Here is a 22,308-nt window from a genome sequence, read left to right as displayed (position 1 = left end):
ATTCTATTAATCATTTATATGACAACAATTTATAAACTAAAAATAAAAGAAGCAAATGCAGGAGTTGTATAATTTGTAATCTTAATTTTAGATACTTCTAAATACTAGTGGATGTTTCTATATCTGTTAAAATTGTTTTGAAAAAATATAAATAATATTCCTATCACAGAAGAAGTAAATTAAGAGGTACTATAAATATATTGGTTAGCAAAAGCCAATATTATATATTATAAGCACTTGGAAGTTTTAACTGCATATTTACACATTAACACGAGAAAAATATTGATCTCTCAGAACAAGTCAGAGAAACTAACTAAAATAATTATATTTATATTAGCTTTATGTCAGATTTTGGAATATATCTGACGTTTCCTTTTAACTCTGTTAAAAAATACATTAATTTTCAAGGAGGGTAGTCATTATCAGCATATTAAAAAGAGAAAATGGTTTCTAGTGATGCTGTGAGAATTCAATTAAAAACTTTTTAAAAATATGATTTTTCTTTAAATTTTGTCCCATCTACCATAAGATGGAATTTTAAGGAATACTAAACTTTGAAACATTAGTATTATTTTCTCCTTTTGTTGTAGAATGATAAAATATTTCTCAATAAATGATATAATCAAAATTCTATTTAGTATTTAACAATTCTCTGACATAAATGAGCCTTTAACAGTTATTATTGTCTATCATTAAGCCACAAAGCACCTATAATTAGAAAACTAAAGACCCACGATGGAATTTATAACCTTCTATTATTTTCATTTTAACAATAGAGCAAATATTGAGTATACGGAAATCCACATCAGTCACTGTACTAGATGTAAGCAATATGAAGTTGAATAAGATTTTGTCTTCATATGAAAAACAATGACAAAGTTATGATAAAATACAAATCATCATAACCCCCCAAAATATGTTCACCTGTCTTTAAACTAAACTGAAACCATTGCACATAAGTGTATCATCCCAACTTTCCAAGTTTTTTTTTTTTCTTTCCCATGATCTTAAGGAGTCCCTTTATTTACAATAATCCTAAAGAAATCCAAAAATCTCTGGTACACATATAAAATAGCTGATCTACAAGCTTTGGCTTAAAGAGAAACATCTAATCTTAAATAGCAAAACAAGAAGATGACTTCATATTTGTAATGTATACAGACTCTCAAACTGAAGAATTCTGCTAATCATACTTAGAGTATTTACTTAAATATTTTAAAAATGCAGTGTTTGGAGGAATGATTCCATATGTTAATTTTTTATTTTTACCATTAGTTTGTAAAGAACACACAATTAATTAATTATGACCTAGAGTCATCAATGAAAATTCAACCAGCTAATGAAAGTTTAACTACTCAATGAGTGCTGAATAATTCATTCCAAACTTATTGCTTAAATTAATATAAATACAAGATTTGAAACCTATAATTCATGTGACATCAAACTATTACAATGAAATTACTGTCTCTTGCATGCAAGGCAAACAATGTGTTATATAAAGTATCAATTTCTATTCAAACTCTACCTTTATTTAGTAAGTAGAATGACAACAGACGAAACAACAAAATTTTAACATCTGAAACAAGATCCTTATGAACTAAAGCAGTTAACCTCACCATCTATGCCTGAACTACCTATTTTACTATAGTAAAATACATATTTTTTAAAGATCCTAAAAGTATTGTAAACAATTATTTAAAATGTTTGCAATTTATTTTTTACCTTGAAAGGCGACGGCTCTTCAGTAAGAGGACTAACAGGAAGTGAAGTGGTGCTACTTGCTGGGCTCATATCTGTACTCTACAAGAAAAACAAAATTGAATTAGAGAGATACTTTTTTGTAGTCATTTTTTATTATTCCTAGTTTAGAACCTAACTCTTCTTGTTAAAATAAAAAACAAATATATAAGTGAAAATGGATGTAGAAAAATTCAAATTATTATTGTATAATGAATCATTCCTTATTTAGAAATAATTAAGAAATTAATCAAATTATCACTTCTCAATTTGCATTTCAAGTGTATTTTATTAAATATAATAACCATCTTTTATGTTAGGATGGTATCTAGTATTATATTTGCTTAACATATTACCTTTTTTTGATAATTAAACTATACCTATAATGGTTCACTGTGGTGCTATTTCAATGTCTTTCAGGCTGATTTTCAAATATGTGTTATTCATATTTTCCTTTTATGGAGATTTGAGTCATTGTACCCAGTTTTTAATTCATGATGAAAAGCATATCTGCCATTAATTTACAATTGCAAAATGAAGAAATATTAAATTCTAAAAATTCCCATATTCATAGCTCTTGACAAACTTTCTTATTATATTCAGCTAAATAAAAATTTAAGGACAAAAGATTTACACAAATATAAGAGAATTATCAGAATGTTGCTAATGCTGTTCTTCTAGTCCTTTAAAAATGTAATCTATTAAAACTTAAGTAGGAGATTAGCCTATATAAAGAGATGCGTGTTAGAAGCTTGTCATTATTTTTTTCTAAAAGCAAGAAAAAGATATTGATAATAGGCAGCAACAGAAGTTATTTTACTATGCTCTCAACTCATTCTCTCAGAGAAATTCTTCCATTTAAGTAGATAAGCAAACAAAACATTGAAAAAAAAATACACACCTACATTTTTTCAGTTCCATTTCCAAATGTACATGGACACAAATACAGAAAAACTTTCAGTAAAGATTAAAGCAAAAACATGAATTAACCTTGATTGAGATAAGGGAACAAGTAGACAAGTTTGGCTGCCAAATTCTAACAAAAGAATACATTCAAAGAATACATGCTGCAGTTGCTACAAATTCTTAGTGTCTCTTTCTACTCAAATATTATTTTCAATTCACTTGATTCAGGTGCACAATAACCTGGACACATTTTAAATATCCATTAAAGTAGGATTACTTCTGACTGTCTATTCCAGAAACAATGGATATGAACTATAAATATAGGACCCAAGATACTCAGTATAATATTTTATACAACATGTACCTTCTTTAGAAATTGACATAAGCCTGAACATTGAGTTAAAATGTCTAAAGGGGGAAATTAGATAAAAACTGAACAATAATCTACTAAAGGAAACAGGAAAATACAGGCACCAGATAACTGAGGTGAGTTACTTACTGACTAATTTCTAAATATATTCAGAGCTTCTTGGCCATTTATTAGATCAAAATCAGGAAATATTCTGAACTTCTGACTTTCACTATCTGATTACATGATGTAATGGGGAAACAAAGAGGTCTTCTTAGGAATCAATTTACTGAAGGATTTTAACATAAGAAATGAGTAAAACATTTTTGGAGAAATAGAAAAACAAGACTCTTGAGCTGTTCCTCTCATCATTAGCTTTTTCATGAGAAATTAAGCAAGTGATAGAGCACAGTTCATATGTAGTTGAATTATCTGATATTTTCCTAAAATACTGACATTCTGCATAGCATATTAAAGTATTATGTCCTTAAAAATCATATTCAGGAGACAGAGATGACATTCAGTTACAAAAATTTGAAAGCCTGGATCAAATGAAGGTTTTTTTAACTTCCATAAGAAGATGAGCTCAAAATAAAGCTTCATGGTTAACTTCTTTAAGGGTTAAGGTCTCCCACAACTTCCCAGAAATAAATGTGTCATTCTAAGCACTATAGAGAGCAGACTCTAAAATTTGCATCATGTAACCTTGATTATTTGAATATCATTCTTAGAGAAAACTTTGTTCTCACTTTAACTTTCAAATCTATCTTATAGTGTGACATTTTAATTCTATTGCTCTTAGGAAATCTTGAGAAAAGTGTTTTAAAAAAGCAAATCAGTCTTATATGACAACATCTGATAAACTGCATTTAATTATCAAGTTGAGAAATACATGGCAAAAAATAGGATAAAAAATCTTCAGTTTCAGCTTTTTATCCCATTTGTGTTTCAGTGATCTGTAATTTAGGTGTCATTCCAATTTATTCACCCTTTAGATAAAATACTATAGTAAATCCTTCAGATAAGTCTTATCCATACTTCATATTTTAAATCATTTACCCTTTCATTCAATGGCAGCAATACCAATGCGAGTGTGTATCTAAATACAAATTAACAAAGTACTCTCAAGTTACACTTGAAGTTTATAAAAGCCAACAGTGTGTGTTCTTTCATAACTTTCTTCATAAATTATTTTTTTATAATTATGCCTTCATTTGCTTTTAATATATTTTAGAGACTTTGGAAATGGTCCTTTCACAATAACGTGAAAGCAAATCCCATGGGAATATGGAAAAGCTATTCTTCAAAAGAAGCAAATCAACCCAACAGAAGGAATCTCCTTAATGCTCATATGACACATTTGGGTTTTCTGACCCTTTGGAGACTGCACGAGACATTCTTGACAGGCTATAAAAAAACACGATCCTAATTCTTACTGTCTGAGTGTGCTAAAACTTGGTTTTCTGGTTCTAAGTCCAATAAATGTGTGCTTCATTCCAACATGAGGTGATTAAATAAACATGAACCTAGCATTGTTCCTTCACGTAAAATGTTATTTTATACAAATTAGTAGACTTTCCCCCTTTCTATTTCTATCCCAAGTATGCTAAGTTCTCTTTTATTTTCTTCCAAATTGAGCTTAACATTAAGTAAGATCTTTAAGTTCAATAATAAAATCTAGCCAAGTATTTCCTTTGAGCATATCAGAGATATTCTCGTGAATATCACCCTCCTCTCATGCATACTGCTCTTCAGAATTCTTTCTACTCATTAGTTTTGAAGATACTACTCACTTTGTTGTTGTTTTTAGAATATAATTTCCCTAAATTTGCAAACTCTTCCCTCATCTCCAACCTCTTTTTCTTTAAATCAACTTTATTTCTTTAAATCAACATACTTGTACTAAAATGCAACTTTTCAAAATATATAGCCAGATGAGATTTGACGAATGTACTCACATGTATAACTACTACCGAAATCAAAATACAGAACATTCGCATTACCTCAAATGTTCCCGCACGTTCCTTTGCATGCAAGCACCTCCCACCCACCCAATCCATGGTCCCAGGCAACAATGATAAGCTATATGCTATAGGTTAGTTTTTCCTTCCCTAGAATTTCATAGGAAGGGAAATATATTAATATGAATTTGTTTAGGCCCAGCTCCTTTCACTCAACAAAATTAGTCTGAAATTCATCATATCATATTGTTGCATGTTTCAGTAGTCCATCCTTTTAAATGTTGTGTAGTATTTAGCAGAGGCCACAACTCATTTATCCAATAACCTGTTGCTAGAATTTGCATTGTTTCCAGTTTGGGGGTATTGGGAATACAGCCATACTGAGTGCTTCTGTAGATATCTTTATGTGGATGTATGTTTTCGTTTCTCTTGGATAAATACCTACTGGTGAAATTACTTGCTTCCTACGGTAAATTTATATCTGGCATTATGTTAGCTTTATAAGAAACTGACAAATGTTTTCCAAAATGCAATAGTTTGTACTTTCATTTGCATTGTATCTCATAAACACTGGTATTTAGTTTTGTTTTGTTTTTTTTAATTTTAGCCATCCCATGGGTCTGTAGCGGTAGCTCACTGCGGCTTTAACTTTCATTTCCAGGGATGACAAATGATGCTGAGCATCTTTTCATGTGCCTACTGACCATTAGTAAGTATATCTTGTTTTGTGAAACGCCTGTTCAAATATTTTGCCTATTCTTCTCTTTCACTGGGTTGTTTGAATACAAATCCTTTGTCATACATATTTATTATTATATATTTATTATAAATATTTTCACCCAGTTTGGGCTTGCCTCTTCATTTTCTTAACAGTGTCTACAAAAGGATCAATGCTTTCTATCTTATTTGCCGTTTCGTTTGTTTTTTATAGTTTATACTTTTCTGGTGTTTTTCCTAAGAAATCTTGTCCTACTTCAAGTTCACAAAGATTTTCATGTATGTTTTCTTCTACCATCCTTTCAGATCAACATATGATGGCCAAAAACACAACAGAGTTAGGATTCTATTCTTTGAAAATATTTTTGCAATTACTTGGTGTTTAATGAGCATTAAGTAACCTTAATATTTGTACTGTACACATTCTAGTACAAAGATTTTCACAGAGATTAGTTTGTATTTTATCAAGTAACCTCAGACACTTTAGCCAATCTCATATCTTCGATGGGAATCTAACGGTTACTAGTGCCTTAATGATACTTTAATTACAACACACCTAAACACTGAAATATTAACTGCTTGTGGGTGTGTTGTGGAAGGGGAGAAAGTCTTTGCTAAAGTATTGACAATTTAAAATTAATATACAAGACTCTCCTCAGAGTGGGTGATTATGGAACTTCCTGGACAGATGGATGGCAGAAGGAGAGATATAAGCTTTAAGTGCGAAGGAGAATAGTAATGCCAAGAAGAGCAGTGTATCTATCATCTCCTACTGTTGACTCATCTTTGACTCTGAGGAAAACGAGGGCACAAGTGGAAATAAAACGAGCTTTTTAAAATAAAATTCTAAGAAACAAGATAGGAATATTCCCCTCTTTCTTAAATCTCTCAATGGAATAGAAATTTAAGCACATAGAGAGGTTTTGCCAACACCATGCCACTTTGGCATACTAAGAGCTGCCACACGGGGCTTCCCTGGTGGCGCAGTGCTTGAGAGTCCGCCTGCCGATGCAGGGGGTGAGGGTTCGTGCCCCGGTCTGGGAAGATCCCACACGCCGCGGAGCGGCTGGGCCCGTGAGCCATGGCCGCTGAGCCTGCGCGTCCGGAGCCTGTGCTCCGCAACGGGAGAGGCCACAACAGTGAGAGGCCCGCGTACCGCAAAAAATAAAAAATAAAAAAATAAAAACAGCTGCCACACAATGTTGGTGAAGAATAAGTATTAACAAATTTAAATGAAAATGACACGAGACAACAGGAAAACAACGGCAGGGAGCTGAATAGACCTTTTCTTGGCTCCAATGAGATGGCTCATAAAAAATCTATGAATAATTAGGGGCAACTTATCAAGAGGCTGGAAATAGCAGATAAATGACCTCAGTGAAATCCTCAGTCTCAAGTATCCTGGTACCAACTCTACCAACCTAGTACTTTATCAACATTGATGTCAGAATTACTAGAAGTTATTGCTGAGAAAAAACAAATAAAGTTAAGCTTATTAAAAAAAAAACAAATCAGGGGGCTTCCCTGGTGGCGCAGTAGTTGAGAGTCCACCTGCCGATGCAGGGGACACGGGTTCGTGCCCCGGTCCGGGAGGATCCCACGTGCCGCGGAGCGGCTGGGCCCTTGAGCCATGGCCGCTGAGCCTGCGCGTCCGGAGCCTGTGCTCCGCAACGGGAGAGGCCGCAACAGTGAGAGGCCCGCATACCGCAAAAAAAAAAAAAGGCCTTTAGTACAGATGCATAAGGTAAACAAAAGCTCTGGTTGAAGTTCACCTTCTTAATTTTCAAAATCTCTTCCTGCCTGATATCAATAATCAAAGACAGCTGAGAGAAACAATATCCCAATAAATGCCTGGCTCAGTGTGGAGTTAGCTTTGCTCTTAGTCCTACTCTGATGTGATCAATCCCAATTACTAATCTCATTACCTCATTGTTTTGTCACTAAACCAAAGCTAAATCAAGGTTGTGACCAAAACCCAAAGTAACCTAAATTACTAGACTATAGCAGAGATATAAACTAGCTCATTCCCACAGGAGAAATTAGGACTTGGTACTTAGTTTGTAAATTCAGAAATTAAATTATATCAACTCAAATAGGGGCAGGCAGGTTTTGTGGGGATGATTCAGAATAACTAAATGAATAAGAGACTGTACTTAGTCAGATATTGGCCAACATATTAACTAATAATGAAAACTAAACTTGACGTAAGAACTCAGGGTGGCAACCTATTTGAGTTCTTTCCTTTTGGTGAAGAGAACCATTCAGAAACCACATTAGTGGAAGATTCGTTGTTGAGTATAAAGTTAGAAAAAAGTAGTAATTAGATTCTCTCAGAGTATGCTTTATATCAAGCTATGGTATATGTACAAAGAAACACAAATCATTTACAATCCAAGCACTTTATCCTTTGAGCAGTGCTAGAGCTTCACCATAGTGACAAAATTCATATCCTCTTATTCATTTAAAATAATTGAAAAATCAACTACTGAAAGCACAATGACTTCATGCCAGACACACTGCAACATAATTTAAGATAGAAATAGCTAATCTGATTAACAATATATTTTTTTAAACCAGCCCATTTTTGTTGATGGTGGCATTAGTTACCTCAACAATGACTAGCTTATTAATTTTATTTTGCTTTGGTTTGCTTCAATTTTAGGAAAGTGCAGTTTCAACTCATATATCCCAATTCTGGAAGTGCATATTTGAACCTCAAAGTTCCTATATAATTTCCCCAAGTTATTGTACAGATATCGTAAGGCTGAGTTCCTGTTTTTACCTACTATTTCTCCCAAGGAAAGAGATTCTGTCCCTCATCCCTAATTTCTAAGGCTGAATCCAAACCAACTGTTGCTAGACCTCTTTATGACTTGAATCTCCATTATCCCTCTATCGGCTTATTTTCTTGAACATTCTTGGTATGTTCTGCTGCTGCCACAAACTGAAATTATGGTCTTATTTCATTTACAACATTTAACAAGCAGTATTGAGAATCTATCACAAACTAGATTTGCAATGTATGTTTAATAAAAGGTCCTTGCCTCCAATTATCTTAAATTCGTTAGAGGAGATAAGCAAGTGTGAGAAGTACAAACTAGAAAAAGGATTCATAAGTAAGTAGATAGGGAAGCAAACAAATAAAAATCCAACTACCTAAGATAATCACTGATTAAATATGTACACACATTTTTTTCAGTCTTTTTCTGTGATATGTAATTAACTGGAATTAACGTATATTATCTATTCTAAATTTTGCCCCAAACTACATTCTCAGGATTTTTCTCGCATCAAACATTTTTCTTCAATGTACTTTATGATGAGTGAAAATACCATCATATAACTTTATTCATTTGTCATAATTTTTGCATTTTCATTTTTTTCTTTACAATTAATGCTGTGATGAGAATCATAAAACAGATCTGTGACTATTTCTTTCAATAAATTTATAGAATTATAAAGTCTCAGTTAATATGCACATAATTAGCTAATTTCACATATATTACCAAATTTTCCCCCAAGGCTAATGTACTGATTTTTACTCCTAGTTGAGAAGTTTGAGTTCTAAATTTATTGTAACTTCAATAGGCATAGAGAAATATACCAGGTTATTTAATAGGCTGTGATTTACTAATTGGTTAAGTGTTAGGGGGAAAAATACATCCTTAAATTTCATTCAAATAAACTTTAAATGTATTAAAGTGCTAAATATAAAGAAAATGCAAAAGAACTTGAAGAAAATATAGGTATTATCTATCAATTATAGAATGGGCAGGGCTTTTCTAAACATAAACATAAATAAATCATAAAGTCAAAGATCTGTGACCATGTTTAATTTTCTACATTTAAAGAAAATGAAGTTATAAAGCAAATGAAATATTTGGAAATTAAGTTTGCAAGGAACACTTATTCCTCATTCCTGGTGTTTCCTTTCATGTAGAAGGAGCTTTACTAGTGTTACACTCTCAGCTTCTCTGCCTAGCAAAGAATCGGTAAATTTTCTTGCTGGTAAATTTGGGATGGATGAACTCGGTGTGATTGGCTCAGCTCATTCCTCTTTTTTTTGCTAGCTGGATCACATGCAGAGAACATGTGTTCTGTTCAACAGCTCTGCGGTAGGCTTTTTACTGCTAAGGTCCAAGTAAGAGCTTTAAGCCTCAAATCCTAAGAATTTTAGCCTGGAAGTGTGTCTGCAGCTTATGGAGACTTTTCCCAAGGGCAAGGAGCCCTTTTACATTGTTGTGAGTAATAAGTGATGGTGTGTGGGATGAATAGACCTCAGCAAAGCCTCTGGGTCCCAAGAACATCAGAAAGACAATGGCCATGAGTCGTCTCGGTCAAAACACAGATGCCAGGGCCTTAGGGGTTGCAAGTTGCTGCTGGCTGACTTTGAACTACACAGAGCAGCTTTTCATGAGCAGATTTGGCTGGTATAGTATTGAACTGGAAGAAAAGATTGCCTTTCCATTCTTGGACTTTTTAAGTGTTCCGTAGGTAGGAGAATGTTGGCAGCTTTTAAACTGAAAGACAGCTGAATTCTGTGTCTGCTATAGAGTGCTAGTAAGCTTCTAGCTTTAAATTCTGCCTGCCAGGGCTAGCACTTAAAACTTGATATATTGGCTAATGTAGTTGGCTTCTAGAATGGGCTCCAAAGATCCCTGCTTTCTTAAATTTGCACCGTTGTGTCATTCTCTCCCCTCGAGTGTGTGCTGGATTTGGTAACTCACCTGTGGTGAATACAATGTGGCAATGCCAGGTTAAAAGAAATTCAGAAAGGCAAGCATGGAAGCAGAAAGACCACTTAGAAGGTGACTGTAATATGTTGAGAGCTGATGGTGGTTTGGACAAGGTTTAATCAGTACAGGTGGTGAAAACTGGTTGAAGAGTATATATATTTTGATGGTAGAAGGACAGAATTTCCTGATGGTTTGGTTATGGGCTAGGAGAGAAACAGAGGAGACAGGGATGACTTCTAAGGTTGTGCCTAAACAAACAGAAGGATTAAGTAGGAATTTACTGGGAGAGGAATGACTGCAGAAGTAACACATTTGAAGTGGAAAAAAAAAATTCAATAGTTCAGTTTGTTCAAGTTAAGTTTGAAATTCCAGTTGGACATGGGAGTGGAGATGTCAGGTAAGCACTTGGATACACTGCCTGAGATAGGATGAAGAACAAGTTATGAAAAAATCAGGAGTTCAAGTGAGAGAGGAGATAGATGGGCCCCAGGCTGAACAGTTTCTCCCCTGTCGACAGAAACTCCATAAAAGCAGGATAATGGAGGAGGCTGGTCCCTGCCCAGAAAAGAGATAAAAGACCTCATATTACACATTCTCGAACTCAAGGAGACCTCCCCGACTACACATGTGCAGAAAGGCTCCTTGGAGGTTCAAAGAGGGAGGGGGAGCCCCCCCATAGTAAGTGATGTCAACCTCCCATGGGCCTCTTCACTAGAATCCATCTTGGCTAAGAGATGCACACGCACACATGGGAGGACCCTGAGATATACCAAATACAGACTCACAACCAGGCAAAGCAAGATGATTGGCTAAAGGAAACCCAGAAGAAATGCCCCATAAAAGTGATTGAAACTACCACGAGGGCGCGACTCTCCCTCTGAGCCCGCCTGTGCGTCTATCCACACACGTACTGTACTCTTTTTTCCTCCTAATAAACACTTTACTTGCTTCACTACTTTCTGTCTCTATGTGAAAATTCATTTCTACACAGCTGATGGGCCAGGGCCTTGTCACTGTCCACTGGTCCCTGGTGGTCTGTTGGCTAGGATTCAGCGCTCTCACTGCCACTGCCCGACCTCAAATCTCTGGCTGGGAACCGAAATCTTGCTTCAAGCCGCTGCAGGCCAAGGCCATCTGAAATCACAAAGAGCTGAGATGCTAAGGGGGGGCAACAATTTGGATAAATAAGAACTATTTCAAGAGCAATATTGGAAGTCATAAAAATGAGTAAGGATCCACATTCTTTTTAAAGAATAGGGGGAAGAATATGATGGGGGTCAAACAAAGACTACAATAAAGAGGGGTAACAAGTAGAATAATCTGATGAACTTCAAGCTTTGAACCAAGAGTTATTAGGGAGACAGGAAAGATGCTGGTCAGGAAACTGAGGAGGAACAAGGACACCTACTTCTTCTCTCCACCCCTTAACGTTAGGGTGTGATCATGAAAATCACCACCACACAGCTTATGCTACCTGGAAACCAAAATGACTTCACCTAAATTATTCTTTCATCATACATCTCAAAGAAGACAAGAAGTTTAGCATCTTCCTGTAGCCAATACACATAGACCCAACTTAACCAATTTATAACAAAGGAAAACCAAAAAAAGGGAGTGAGCAGAATAAACATAAAATATTTACTTCAACTTTATACCCATTGTCAATTTTGTTTAGCAAATTTCTTTCTATTTTTTTTTCTCACACCACAGTGGCAGCCAACTGGCCAGTTCCACAGGTATTATTTAATGAACATTAAGATTCTTGTCATCTGGCACATAATAGATGCTCAATAAACACCTTCTGAACAAGTAAATCACATGAACTCATAGACATAAGGACATCTGACCCTTTAAGACATAACTCAGAGATGGATAATTTCCATGACCAAAGGATTTTCTATGAAAAGACTTTGTTTAGCAAATTTCTGCTGTATTATATACTGTAATCTTTATGAGGGTCACATGCAGTTTACCTCTTTTTCCACACCTCATTTTCTAAACTCCCTCAAATTATCTAGAAACCTTGTAGTGTTCACCCAAATCTGTCCGTTCCTAATAGCTAAATCCTGATCACTGAAGGTGTCAGCTCCACTACTATGCACAGATCACAACTGTTAAGGGAAACTTTGGGTTTCCATTTTTGTTCTTTTGTTTCTTTTTAAATAATTTAATTCACCACACGAAAAAGACAATTTTGAGGTGGGATACATGTGACGGTGTGCAAGAGTCACCTCACCAGGGCTCCCTAGAATTATTTTCATCTCTTCCTAAAAGTATTAACAGCCCACCAACGTGGTATAAAAATATTTTAAACTGAAAACTTCTGAACAATCGGTAGTCACAGAAAGAAACATTACCCTAACCTAAGCGGAGCCTCCAGAAAATACAGCTTCCATTGATCCTTCTCCTAGGGAGTTTCCTATTTAGGAAAAGACTGACCCTCAGCACCAGAAGAGTGAATCCAGCTGTCCATTAGCATCAAAAAGCCCCACAGAACCTTCCCTACTTTCCCACTGAAGCCCTAAACCGGCCCCCTTTTGTGTTGTGTTGGTACAGAAGCCTTTACGTCTGTCTGGCTATTCAGTGACTCACTACTGAGTAGCTCCATCTGCATAATAAACTCCTCCTGTTAATCTGTCCATTATCAGTTAATTAGAGGGGCCCAAATCAGTCAGTCCTAAATTGGTAGAGGAGAACTTTTCCTCCCAACACTTCCCAAATTCATGTTCATTTACATGACAGTTCATTCACATTGATAATTTGAAATTGGCCACAGGGAAGGATTATTTTACACCACAGAAATTGGCAAATGTTACAAATTAAGGCATTTTTCTTTGGAGAGCTGATTGTTAACCACTGACCTGCACAGAACTGGACGCTTTCAACATGCAGACATATACTGCAATATAATCCGTTATACAAGACATTGACGGGGACCAGATGAAGCTTTAATTTTTTTTTTTTAATTTCTTCACTTTCTAGAAGTAAACAATCACAACATACATGGGGAAGGCCAACTTCTGAATAGGGCTTGTTTTGCAAACTATCATTTTCCATGTTTTCATCTCTATATTGGAATGAAAACCTGATTTAAAATATTATAATCCTTGTCTGTACTATTGTATTTTAAGAGATCCCCCTAACTCAGTCTCTCCCCTAGCCAATTCTTCCCACACCCTAACATCAGATTGATCTTTCTGAAATGGCTCTTCATGCCCCTTCTTTGCTGAAAGATTTCAACATTTCACTTAGGCCATGAATGAATTCCACACTCTTTAGACTGGGATTCAGGCACCCCTCAAAATGAGAACAACCTTCCGTTTTAATTCCCTCACCTTTACTTACCTGAGTCCAACTCCCAAGACAACTTTTTTCCAACAATCCTTTTTAACCCTAATTCTCACCCATCCTGACACTTAACTTGCTTTCAGTCATTATGATCTCTCCACCTAAACATTTGGAAATGCCCTTCTCCAGTAACCCTATTATCAAAATCTCGTTCTCATTTACAACTAAGCTTAAATGCCCACTCCTCCAAGAAAGCTTCTCTAATGCCTTCAACAGTAAGCAATATTGCAATTCTCTGAACTTTTTTTTTTTTTTTGCGGTACGCGGGCCCTCACTGTTGTGGCCTCTCCTGTTGCAGAACACAGGTTCCGGACGCGCAGGCTCAGCGGCCATGGCTCACGCACCCAGCCGCTCCGCGGCATCTGGGATCTTCCCTGACCGGGGCACGAACCCGTGTCCCCTGCATCGGCAGGCGGACTCTCAACCACTGCGCCACCAGGGAAGCCCCCTCTGAACTCTTATAGCACACTCTCTGCACCTCTTTGGGGCTCTTATAATATTCTAACATTATATTTTGGGGGATATATATCTTATTTCCTGTCTAGATTTCAAGGTCCCTGTGGGTAGTATACTTAACTTACACATGTATTCCTCAGAGTAAAGGGGAAAAAGGTTTGCACATAGCAGATACCAGAAAAAATAAATTTATATATATATATATATATATATATATATATAAATTTTCTCCTTTTATACATTTATAAAAAGCTGCTCAGGTCATCCTTGTTTACCACCAATATTGAGAATCATTAGATTAAATGAATGAAGAGATCAATGAATGCTGAACTTGGTCATATCTTTTGAAAGGTTTCCTAAATATTTGTTCAAGAAGCAAATAAATGGGCTCCTTGGGGGTAGGGGTATGGAATGTAGTGTCTCGATAAAAGAATAGGTAAGATTCAGTACTTTATTATGGAGTGCTTTAGAGGATAAGTGAAGTAAGGATATGAAAGAACAAATTTTGTTTCATTTTTTTTTGTTGAACTGCTTTAACCTGTGTGTTTAACCTATGTTAAACATATTTTGAAATATTGTTTATTATTTTTGTGAAATAATCTAATCAGAAAGTGGACAATTTAAAAGGTCTATGATCTGGTCCTTATCTACCTCACTGGCTTCATCTCCAGACACTTCTCAACTTCAACTTTACAGTTTGGCAGAGAATCTTGAAAATTCTGATACAGAGCAGTTAATCACCTGACGTGCTCTATGAAGATGCTCATTTTGGCCTCACTGCGGAGATTCTAGGACATGGTCTGGGAAACTGTATATTGAATATGTATCCAAGGGTTCTTTCTCAGATGTTCTGAAGACTCTGCTGTGGTAGTTAAGAACCTGCTATAGTTCCCGCATACATCCACTGGTCTCATAGCTCCTTGCCCTCACTAAATCTCTTCTGTTCTCCCAGAAAGCTCTTTAACTGTTCCAGTCCCTGACTCTCCACCCTAAACATTTCCTTTTCCATCACTGTGCAGCTCTCACCTAGCACATTTGAACGCATTTCCTGAGCTGTAATTCAGCATCATCCCTGCTGCAACAATAGCCGATGTACACCTTTGCTTCTTGAGTGAGACTGAGGCTGCTTGGTTTCAACTTCAGCACAGGAAGTTATTAACTGTTACCTTACGCAAGTTACTCATCCTTTCTGGGCAGCACTTTTCTCTTTTGTAAAATGGACATGGTAATAGAACCCACTCTTAAGGGCTGTTGGGAAGAGTAAATGAGATAAAACTACTAAAAACAGAGCAGGCACACGTAAAGTGCTAAATAAGTGCTAGGCTTTAGCTATTATCATGCTATATTGAAACAGTTTATGTGCCTGTCTGCTAAAACTGTGAGCCAACTTCACAGGCTCATGTGATCTTCATCCTTATATCACAGAAACTACCAGAGTTATTCAATTAGGATTTATTATATAGTTTATTACATGGTTTATCTCTATAAATGTAGATAATTAGGTTAAAAACAAAACCAGGTATGTAAACTACTTTTGAAAGCTCCTGTTTTGTAAGTTCTGCTTAATAAGACTTAAGTAGCTTTCTGTTTGTAGCTTTAAAAAAATTAGCAGTTTCTCAACTAACTTTAACTATAGTTAAATACCCAGCATATTAGAATGTCCATCTTATCCAATGGGATAAATATACAACAAAAACAATGAGACATTTTTATGAATAATTGTTGAATGTGGAACTGGTTGGCAGGAGCTAATCAGTTAATGTAAATGTAAATAAATTCAGCCACAAAGCACAGGTGCACATTTCTGTGGACATTATTCACCCTGATTAGACGCATACTTTATTTTCAATGAAAACAAAATTTTAAAAATCAGCATGATGCTAATCCAACTCTAATGGTCACTGCCTATAAATTAAAATTGATAGTTGGATATAAGTTTTATATTTGGGGAAAGGAATCAATGAGTTTTGTTTTGCTTTTTTTAATGTTCTGCTTTCTTTCACTCTTTTTCTTTTTTTTTTTTAATAAATTTCTTTCTTTATTTTCTGGCTGCGTTGGGTTTTCGTTGCTGGGTGCGGGCTTTTCCTAGTTGTGGTAAGCGGGGACTAGTCTTCCTTGCGGTGCACAGGCTTCTCATTGCGGTGGCTTCTCTTGTTGCGGAGCATGGGCTCTAGGCGCGTGGGATTCAGTAGTTGTGGCACACAGGCTCAGTAGTTGTGGCTCGCAGACTCTAGAGTGCAGGCTCAGCAGTTGTGGTGCATGGGCTTAGTTGCTCCGTGGTATGTGGGATCTTCCCGGACCAGGCCTCGACCCCATGTCCCCTGCACTGGCAGGCGGATTCTTAACCACTATACCACCAGGGAAGTCCCTACCTATATCTTTTGTCCAATTACTGTTCTAAGTAATTTTAATCTGACTACACTGATTTAACACCAACAGGGCTTGCACTCAATAAAGTAATATGAAAATTTTATACAGTAATATAAAGAAAATTTCATGAAAAATTATAAATGTCACCACCTGTGTATCAAGATATAAATATTTGGTTTAATAATATTAGTAAGTAAAACAAAATGTACTAATGTGAAGAGTATTTATTTTTCCTCTGCAAGTTCATAAACTGTTGAGATTCACCTAAATGAGCTACTTAATGTCATGTGAGTACAGACAAATCTCACATGAACCTAGACAATCACAACTGCTTTGCCTTTACACTTCCCTCTTATGTAAATGTTTAGTTCCATCCCTTACTCCTTTCTGGATCTAACATTCTATGATACTTCAATAAATAATATCTACTCAAAGAGTAAAATAATAATGAGCATTTTAAGATCCATTTCAGCTTTGAGTTCTAGGGCTCTCACACAATATATTATCTTTGAAAATGTGCAAAAGAAGTGAGATGTTATCACCGAATTTCTACAGATCAATGATTTGGTTTATAAATTAATTCCGTATAATACTTCATTGTATTAGATGCATTTTAAAACTTCTTCAGCCTCACAAGACACGAAATTTCTCATTTATGCTACATCTTTATTTATAATAGATGAACTTATCAAGTTCACATTATCTGAGGCTTTTATTCAAAACACTGTGTCCTCAAATTTAACATTTTAATTTATTTTTCAATTATACATCTTTCAGTTCCCTATTGGTTGCAAAATATACAGAGATCAAAAAATTCTGGATTAGCAAAAAAGAAAAAAAAAAGGCAAAAAAACATTCTTGCCCGTTCTGGCCTTCTCCTTACATGCCCTCTGAAAACAAAAGAAGGCAACTTTAGTAGAGAATACAGTATATTGGTAAATTGTAGCTCATTGGCATTCAGATTTGGTAGTGTAGTAAATGATTTCCAAACATCTTTTCTTCTCTATAAAATTTAGGATTGTAGCTTTTAAAGAATGCAGTGCTGAAATTGTTTTCATAAATTAAACTCACACAGAAACACACACACATACACACACGTACATATCATGCAGTGAGAAAGTGCCCAATATACTGGCTTAATGGAGCTTTTATACTGAAGGGAGTATCTGGCAGATGTTGCCACATTTAATAAGCGCCCTTACTCTTTGTAAGATTCAAAAAAGATTTTGAGTTAATCCCAGCTCTGGAAATTTTCTTCAGAAAACAAACCAAACAAACATAAAGCCATTTTCCATGCCCCCAAAGAACAGAACCTTTTGAACCATTAGGTTTGTCTATGGCACAAAACCTTCCACTGGCACTAAAAGCTGGTATGATGAACACTTAAGAACTATACTGAAATTTTCTTTCCTACTCTCTATTAACCTTTTCTCTCAATTAAGCAGGGAAAGTTACTATCATACTGCAGACTAGTAAATTAGCTGCCCAGCCAAATGAAATGACTGCTCACTCAATTTCTGCAACTTCCTGAATATAAGGACTCATGAAAAAGCTCGTAACACACAAACAGAAGTTTTTCTACCAGAAAAAGAAATGTTGTGCTTTTAATCACTAAATTTTGAAGGCTCCAACTTTGGTTCAATAAAACTGAGGATTATTAACATATACGAAGTAGTTATTGAAATACCTAATTCATGATAGATGCTCAATAATTATTATGATTTCCACTCAATAAGAACGATTTTGCAAAAATTGGGATTTGTATGAAATTTTCTGACTCCTAGTCCAGTGTTCTTTACCTACCACAATAGTCATCACTCTCCTTCAGTTCATGTGTCCTGGTTAAGACTATTAGCGCAAACATTAATTTCTAAATTGCTATGACACTTTCATTGTCATAAAAGGATTGTTTACAGAATTTTTAACATGTGTGTGCCTTTTTTCTGACAACTAAATTATGAACTGAAAGATAGGAATTTCCCTTCCTCCCTCCCCTCCCCTCCCCTCCCACCTTTCTTCCTTTTTTCCTCCCTCCCTCCCTCCCTCCCTCCCTCCCTCCCTTCCTTCCTTCCCTCTCATATTAGTTACTATTGTACAAGACATGTATTAGACACTTAGGGAATGAATTGGCTTTGGTATATCTCTGGTAGCATACCTTTGGAGTATCACAAAAATTAGACAACTTAGAAATAATTTAGACTCATACCTTATTTTATAAGAAACTGAAACCTGGAGAGTTTTCCAGAGGTTACACAAAAGTTAGTTGCAAAATATGACAAGAACCAAGCCTTACACCTGATAGTCAACTGAACAGTTAACTATCAATAAGATACCTTTCCAAGTCATCAAGTGTATCCACCCCCATCCCTGATTTTATCATTAATTCACAAACTTCTTATCACATCAATGAAGTTTTCTCTTGACAGATCCCATCCTGTTAGCAAATTTCCTTCCCTGAACGAAATATACATTGAGTTTACAATTACTTCCCTTTCTTCATAATCTAGAAAATCCAACTTTAATTTGTAGCAGGGAAAGAGTAAATGGGAACATATGAATTTGGGGTAAGAAATTATTTTAAACCATAACTGTAAAACATTTTTCACATCTCTAAAATCGAGATAGTATCTTAATATTTGTTCTTATAGTTTTTATCTCATGAGATTTTTGTGAAGATTAAATATGTTTATACACATAAAGCTCTAAGCTTAGATCAGTACCTGGCATTTAGTCACTAACAAATGTTAGCTCTCTTTTAGGAGAGAATTTGAGGACTCAGGCCACTGTGAAGTAGAATAATATTCAATGAACACAACCTCATCATTAACCTCATCCCTAGAAGTCCCACTCTACTGACCTTTTAACCCTGAGTCTGACATTATAAAACTGTGCCCACATTTCTAGGATAGTATTAAGTTTCTTTAATTTCCTTCCACAAATAAAGAGACATATTTAGAAAGAATACAGAATATGCATTTAAAATAAGAAAAGTAGAAATAACTTTGAGAGTCAATAGGTCATCTATTACATTTGAATGAGAAATGAACAAAATCAAACACATCATTTAATTTTAAGCTTAATTTGATAATGTTGTATATGATACTGCTGTATGTTGTTGGGTGATAAAGGGCTAAAATAAACTAAAATAATTTTGTAATTATGATTAACAGTGCTAAAGACTGGACATACCTATTGCAGAGCCTAGCTTAGCTAATGTAATGTGTTCAAGGCACTGCACTACCCTTATTATGCTAGCTAACTGAAATAGTTAATGAGTAATGGTCATTCATAAAGTAGAATTCATATTTCAAAATTAACAAGTTATTTAACCAACATCATTATGGAATGAGGTATTTTACATTTTTCAGTATAACTGAAGTTCTCATTTCAATTTCTTTAAAAAATTGTATGTTAAATAGACATTACTGTAAAATATATTACATATACCCCTGCCTTATTAATTTTTGTGTGTGTGTGGTACGCGGGCCTCTCATCGCTGTGGCCTCTCCCGCTGCGGAGCACAGGCTCCGGACGCGCAGGCCCAGCGGCCATGGCTCACGGGCCCAGCCGCTCTGCGGCATGTGGGATCTTCCCAGACCGGGGCACGAACCCCGCATCCCCTGCATCGGCAGGCGGACTCCCAACCACTGCGCCACCAGGGAAGCCCCCCTGCCTTATTAATTTGAGTACACTGAACCGCAGTTCATTCTAATTTATGATTAGGAATATCATTATAAGCATCGATTACTCTCCTATGCTTTGTTATCCTGGGACTGCAGCTTGAATTACTGCCATTCTGTCAGTGTCCCTTCACGTTACTGCCATCATTATGCCTCTAGCAAATCCCCCTCCTAATTTGTTACTTTTAATCGAGGGTTTTCAAAACTTATTTGACCATGTAACATTTTTCATACTGTAATGCATAAATAGAACACAATGAGGAAGTCATGAAATAAAATGTGCACTAGCATTACAGCAGGTGCTCAAAATGTACTTGAGGTTACAGATGATCAGCATTCGATTATCATATTTTAAAAAAACATTTAGTAACATAACAAAGACATATAAAATTATACGTTAAGGCACATAACATCAGACAAGCTATTGGACAGGTGGTTAGCAAAGCTATGAATCAAAGAAAAAATGAATCGTAATTGTTTAATGTTCCATGTAATTTAGCTTTCAACTTCATGATGGAAATTACAAATGAAAAATATTTTCTTAAATGAGATTTTTCGTGATCACAAGAGCTCTATAAATGTGTTTGGTATTTTTCATATATATTTGAAAATAAATTGTAAAAGGATAATTAATCACTAAATTAAAAAAAATGCTTTTATGAAGTTATTTTGTGCTGTATTCTCCCAGAACACCAGTTAACATCTCACTTAATATAAGAGTTCTTTGGAACATGATCTGTGAAATACTGGTCTAACCGTGATGGATTTAGAAATAAGATAACCAAGATTATTTACAGTGGAGGAGGCATATGTACCTATAAAAGACTGAGAGTCATATCTTGGAGCAAAACTTAGGAGTTTAATGTAGGCATATATAAATTATACAATAAAGATTTAATAGTAAATTTATTAAGAGAACTGATAGTCTAGAAGTAAGGCTTCTATGGTATATCATTAAAAGCTGCTATCATCTACTAAGGATCTACTGCATTTCAGGCACTGCACTGAGCATATAATTAACACTCAAGGCAATCATATGAGATATGGAAGATTATTACTTCTATTTTCTAGATGCAGTAATTGAGACTTTGAGAGGTTAAGTATATTGTTAAAAGTTACTCAAGTAACTAACAGAACTGGGATTTTATGTCTGACTTCAGAGTTTGACTCAAGATTCCTTGAAATAGAAAACAGGAAGCTCCAGATGAAAGCATGTAACTTTGTATTCTGAGATCACTGTCTATGTGTTAGCATTTTGTCAGGAAGTTGGAATTCCAACCCTAGATGATGATTGCAAGGAATTAAACTGCTTTTCTTTTTTAGCTTAGAGAGAGTCAGAAGAAAGCTAAGGAGGCAATGAGTTGGTTTCTGGATGCAGGAGGAGGATGAAATGTTCAAGGGAGTGCAGCTCATGCATGAGGAAAGAATATGGTCTCACTGACAGGGTAGAAAAAAGGTATTTGGAAAAAAGAAGAGGAAATTAGCCCAGAAGCCGAAAAAACAAACTGAACTTACAGAACTCTAGGGACATTTGACATAAAGGACAACAGGTTTCTCTAAGAGGGAATTTTTAATAGGTTTTAAAGGAACATAATTAGTTCATTCAGTGGGACAACTGGCATTTGAGAAGAGGACACACAATAAACTGATTAAAGACATCTTCCTCTAAGGGGTGAGTGAAATATTATTAATTTTCCCATAAAGAAGCATTGACAATCAAACCAGACTCACACTTTTAACACTTAGCTTATAGTGGCAAGCAGATGAGCATTTAGCTGTTCTCTTCACCTTTCTACTCAAGCATTCCTTAACCCCCATCTGTACCACCCAGAGAGTTCATCTTTTTCCAGAGTATGTACTTGCTTTGAATGTCAATATATTATTATATTTATCACACTAATATTTTTAAGGCTTAGAACCTCTCTGAGAACATGAGCTTCTGGTAGTAATCACTGCTAGTGTCCCACACATATTGTTTTCCATCACTTGGGCCAGCTCTGCGCCTGCCTGCCAAGCATGCTATGCTTTTAAAGGTTTATGTCTGCATC

General features: G+C 35.5%; 1 protein-coding gene across 7 annotated transcripts in view; it reads right to left on the bottom strand.

Moving 5' to 3' along the window:
* CCSER1 (coiled-coil serine rich protein 1) overlaps nucleotides 1-22,308 on the bottom strand; it is a 1,274,678-nt gene that overhangs the window by 748,048 nt on the left and 504,322 nt on the right. For all 7 annotated transcript variants that reach the window (XM_049709018.1, XM_049709019.1, XM_049709020.1 and 4 more), the window contains exon 7: nucleotides 1,723-1,800. In XM_049709018.1, coding sequence (XP_049564975.1) covers nucleotides 1,723-1,800 — 78 coding nt within the window. The remainder of the gene's footprint in view (nucleotides 1-1,722; nucleotides 1,801-22,308) is intronic.

This window comes from Orcinus orca, chromosome 4, assembly GCF_937001465.1.
Source record: "Orcinus orca chromosome 4, mOrcOrc1.1, whole genome shotgun sequence".
Taxonomy (NCBI): Eukaryota; Metazoa; Chordata; class Mammalia; order Artiodactyla; family Delphinidae; genus Orcinus; species Orcinus orca.
Note: the sequence above shows the minus strand (reverse complement) of the source record. Positions and strands in the feature narration are given on the sequence as shown.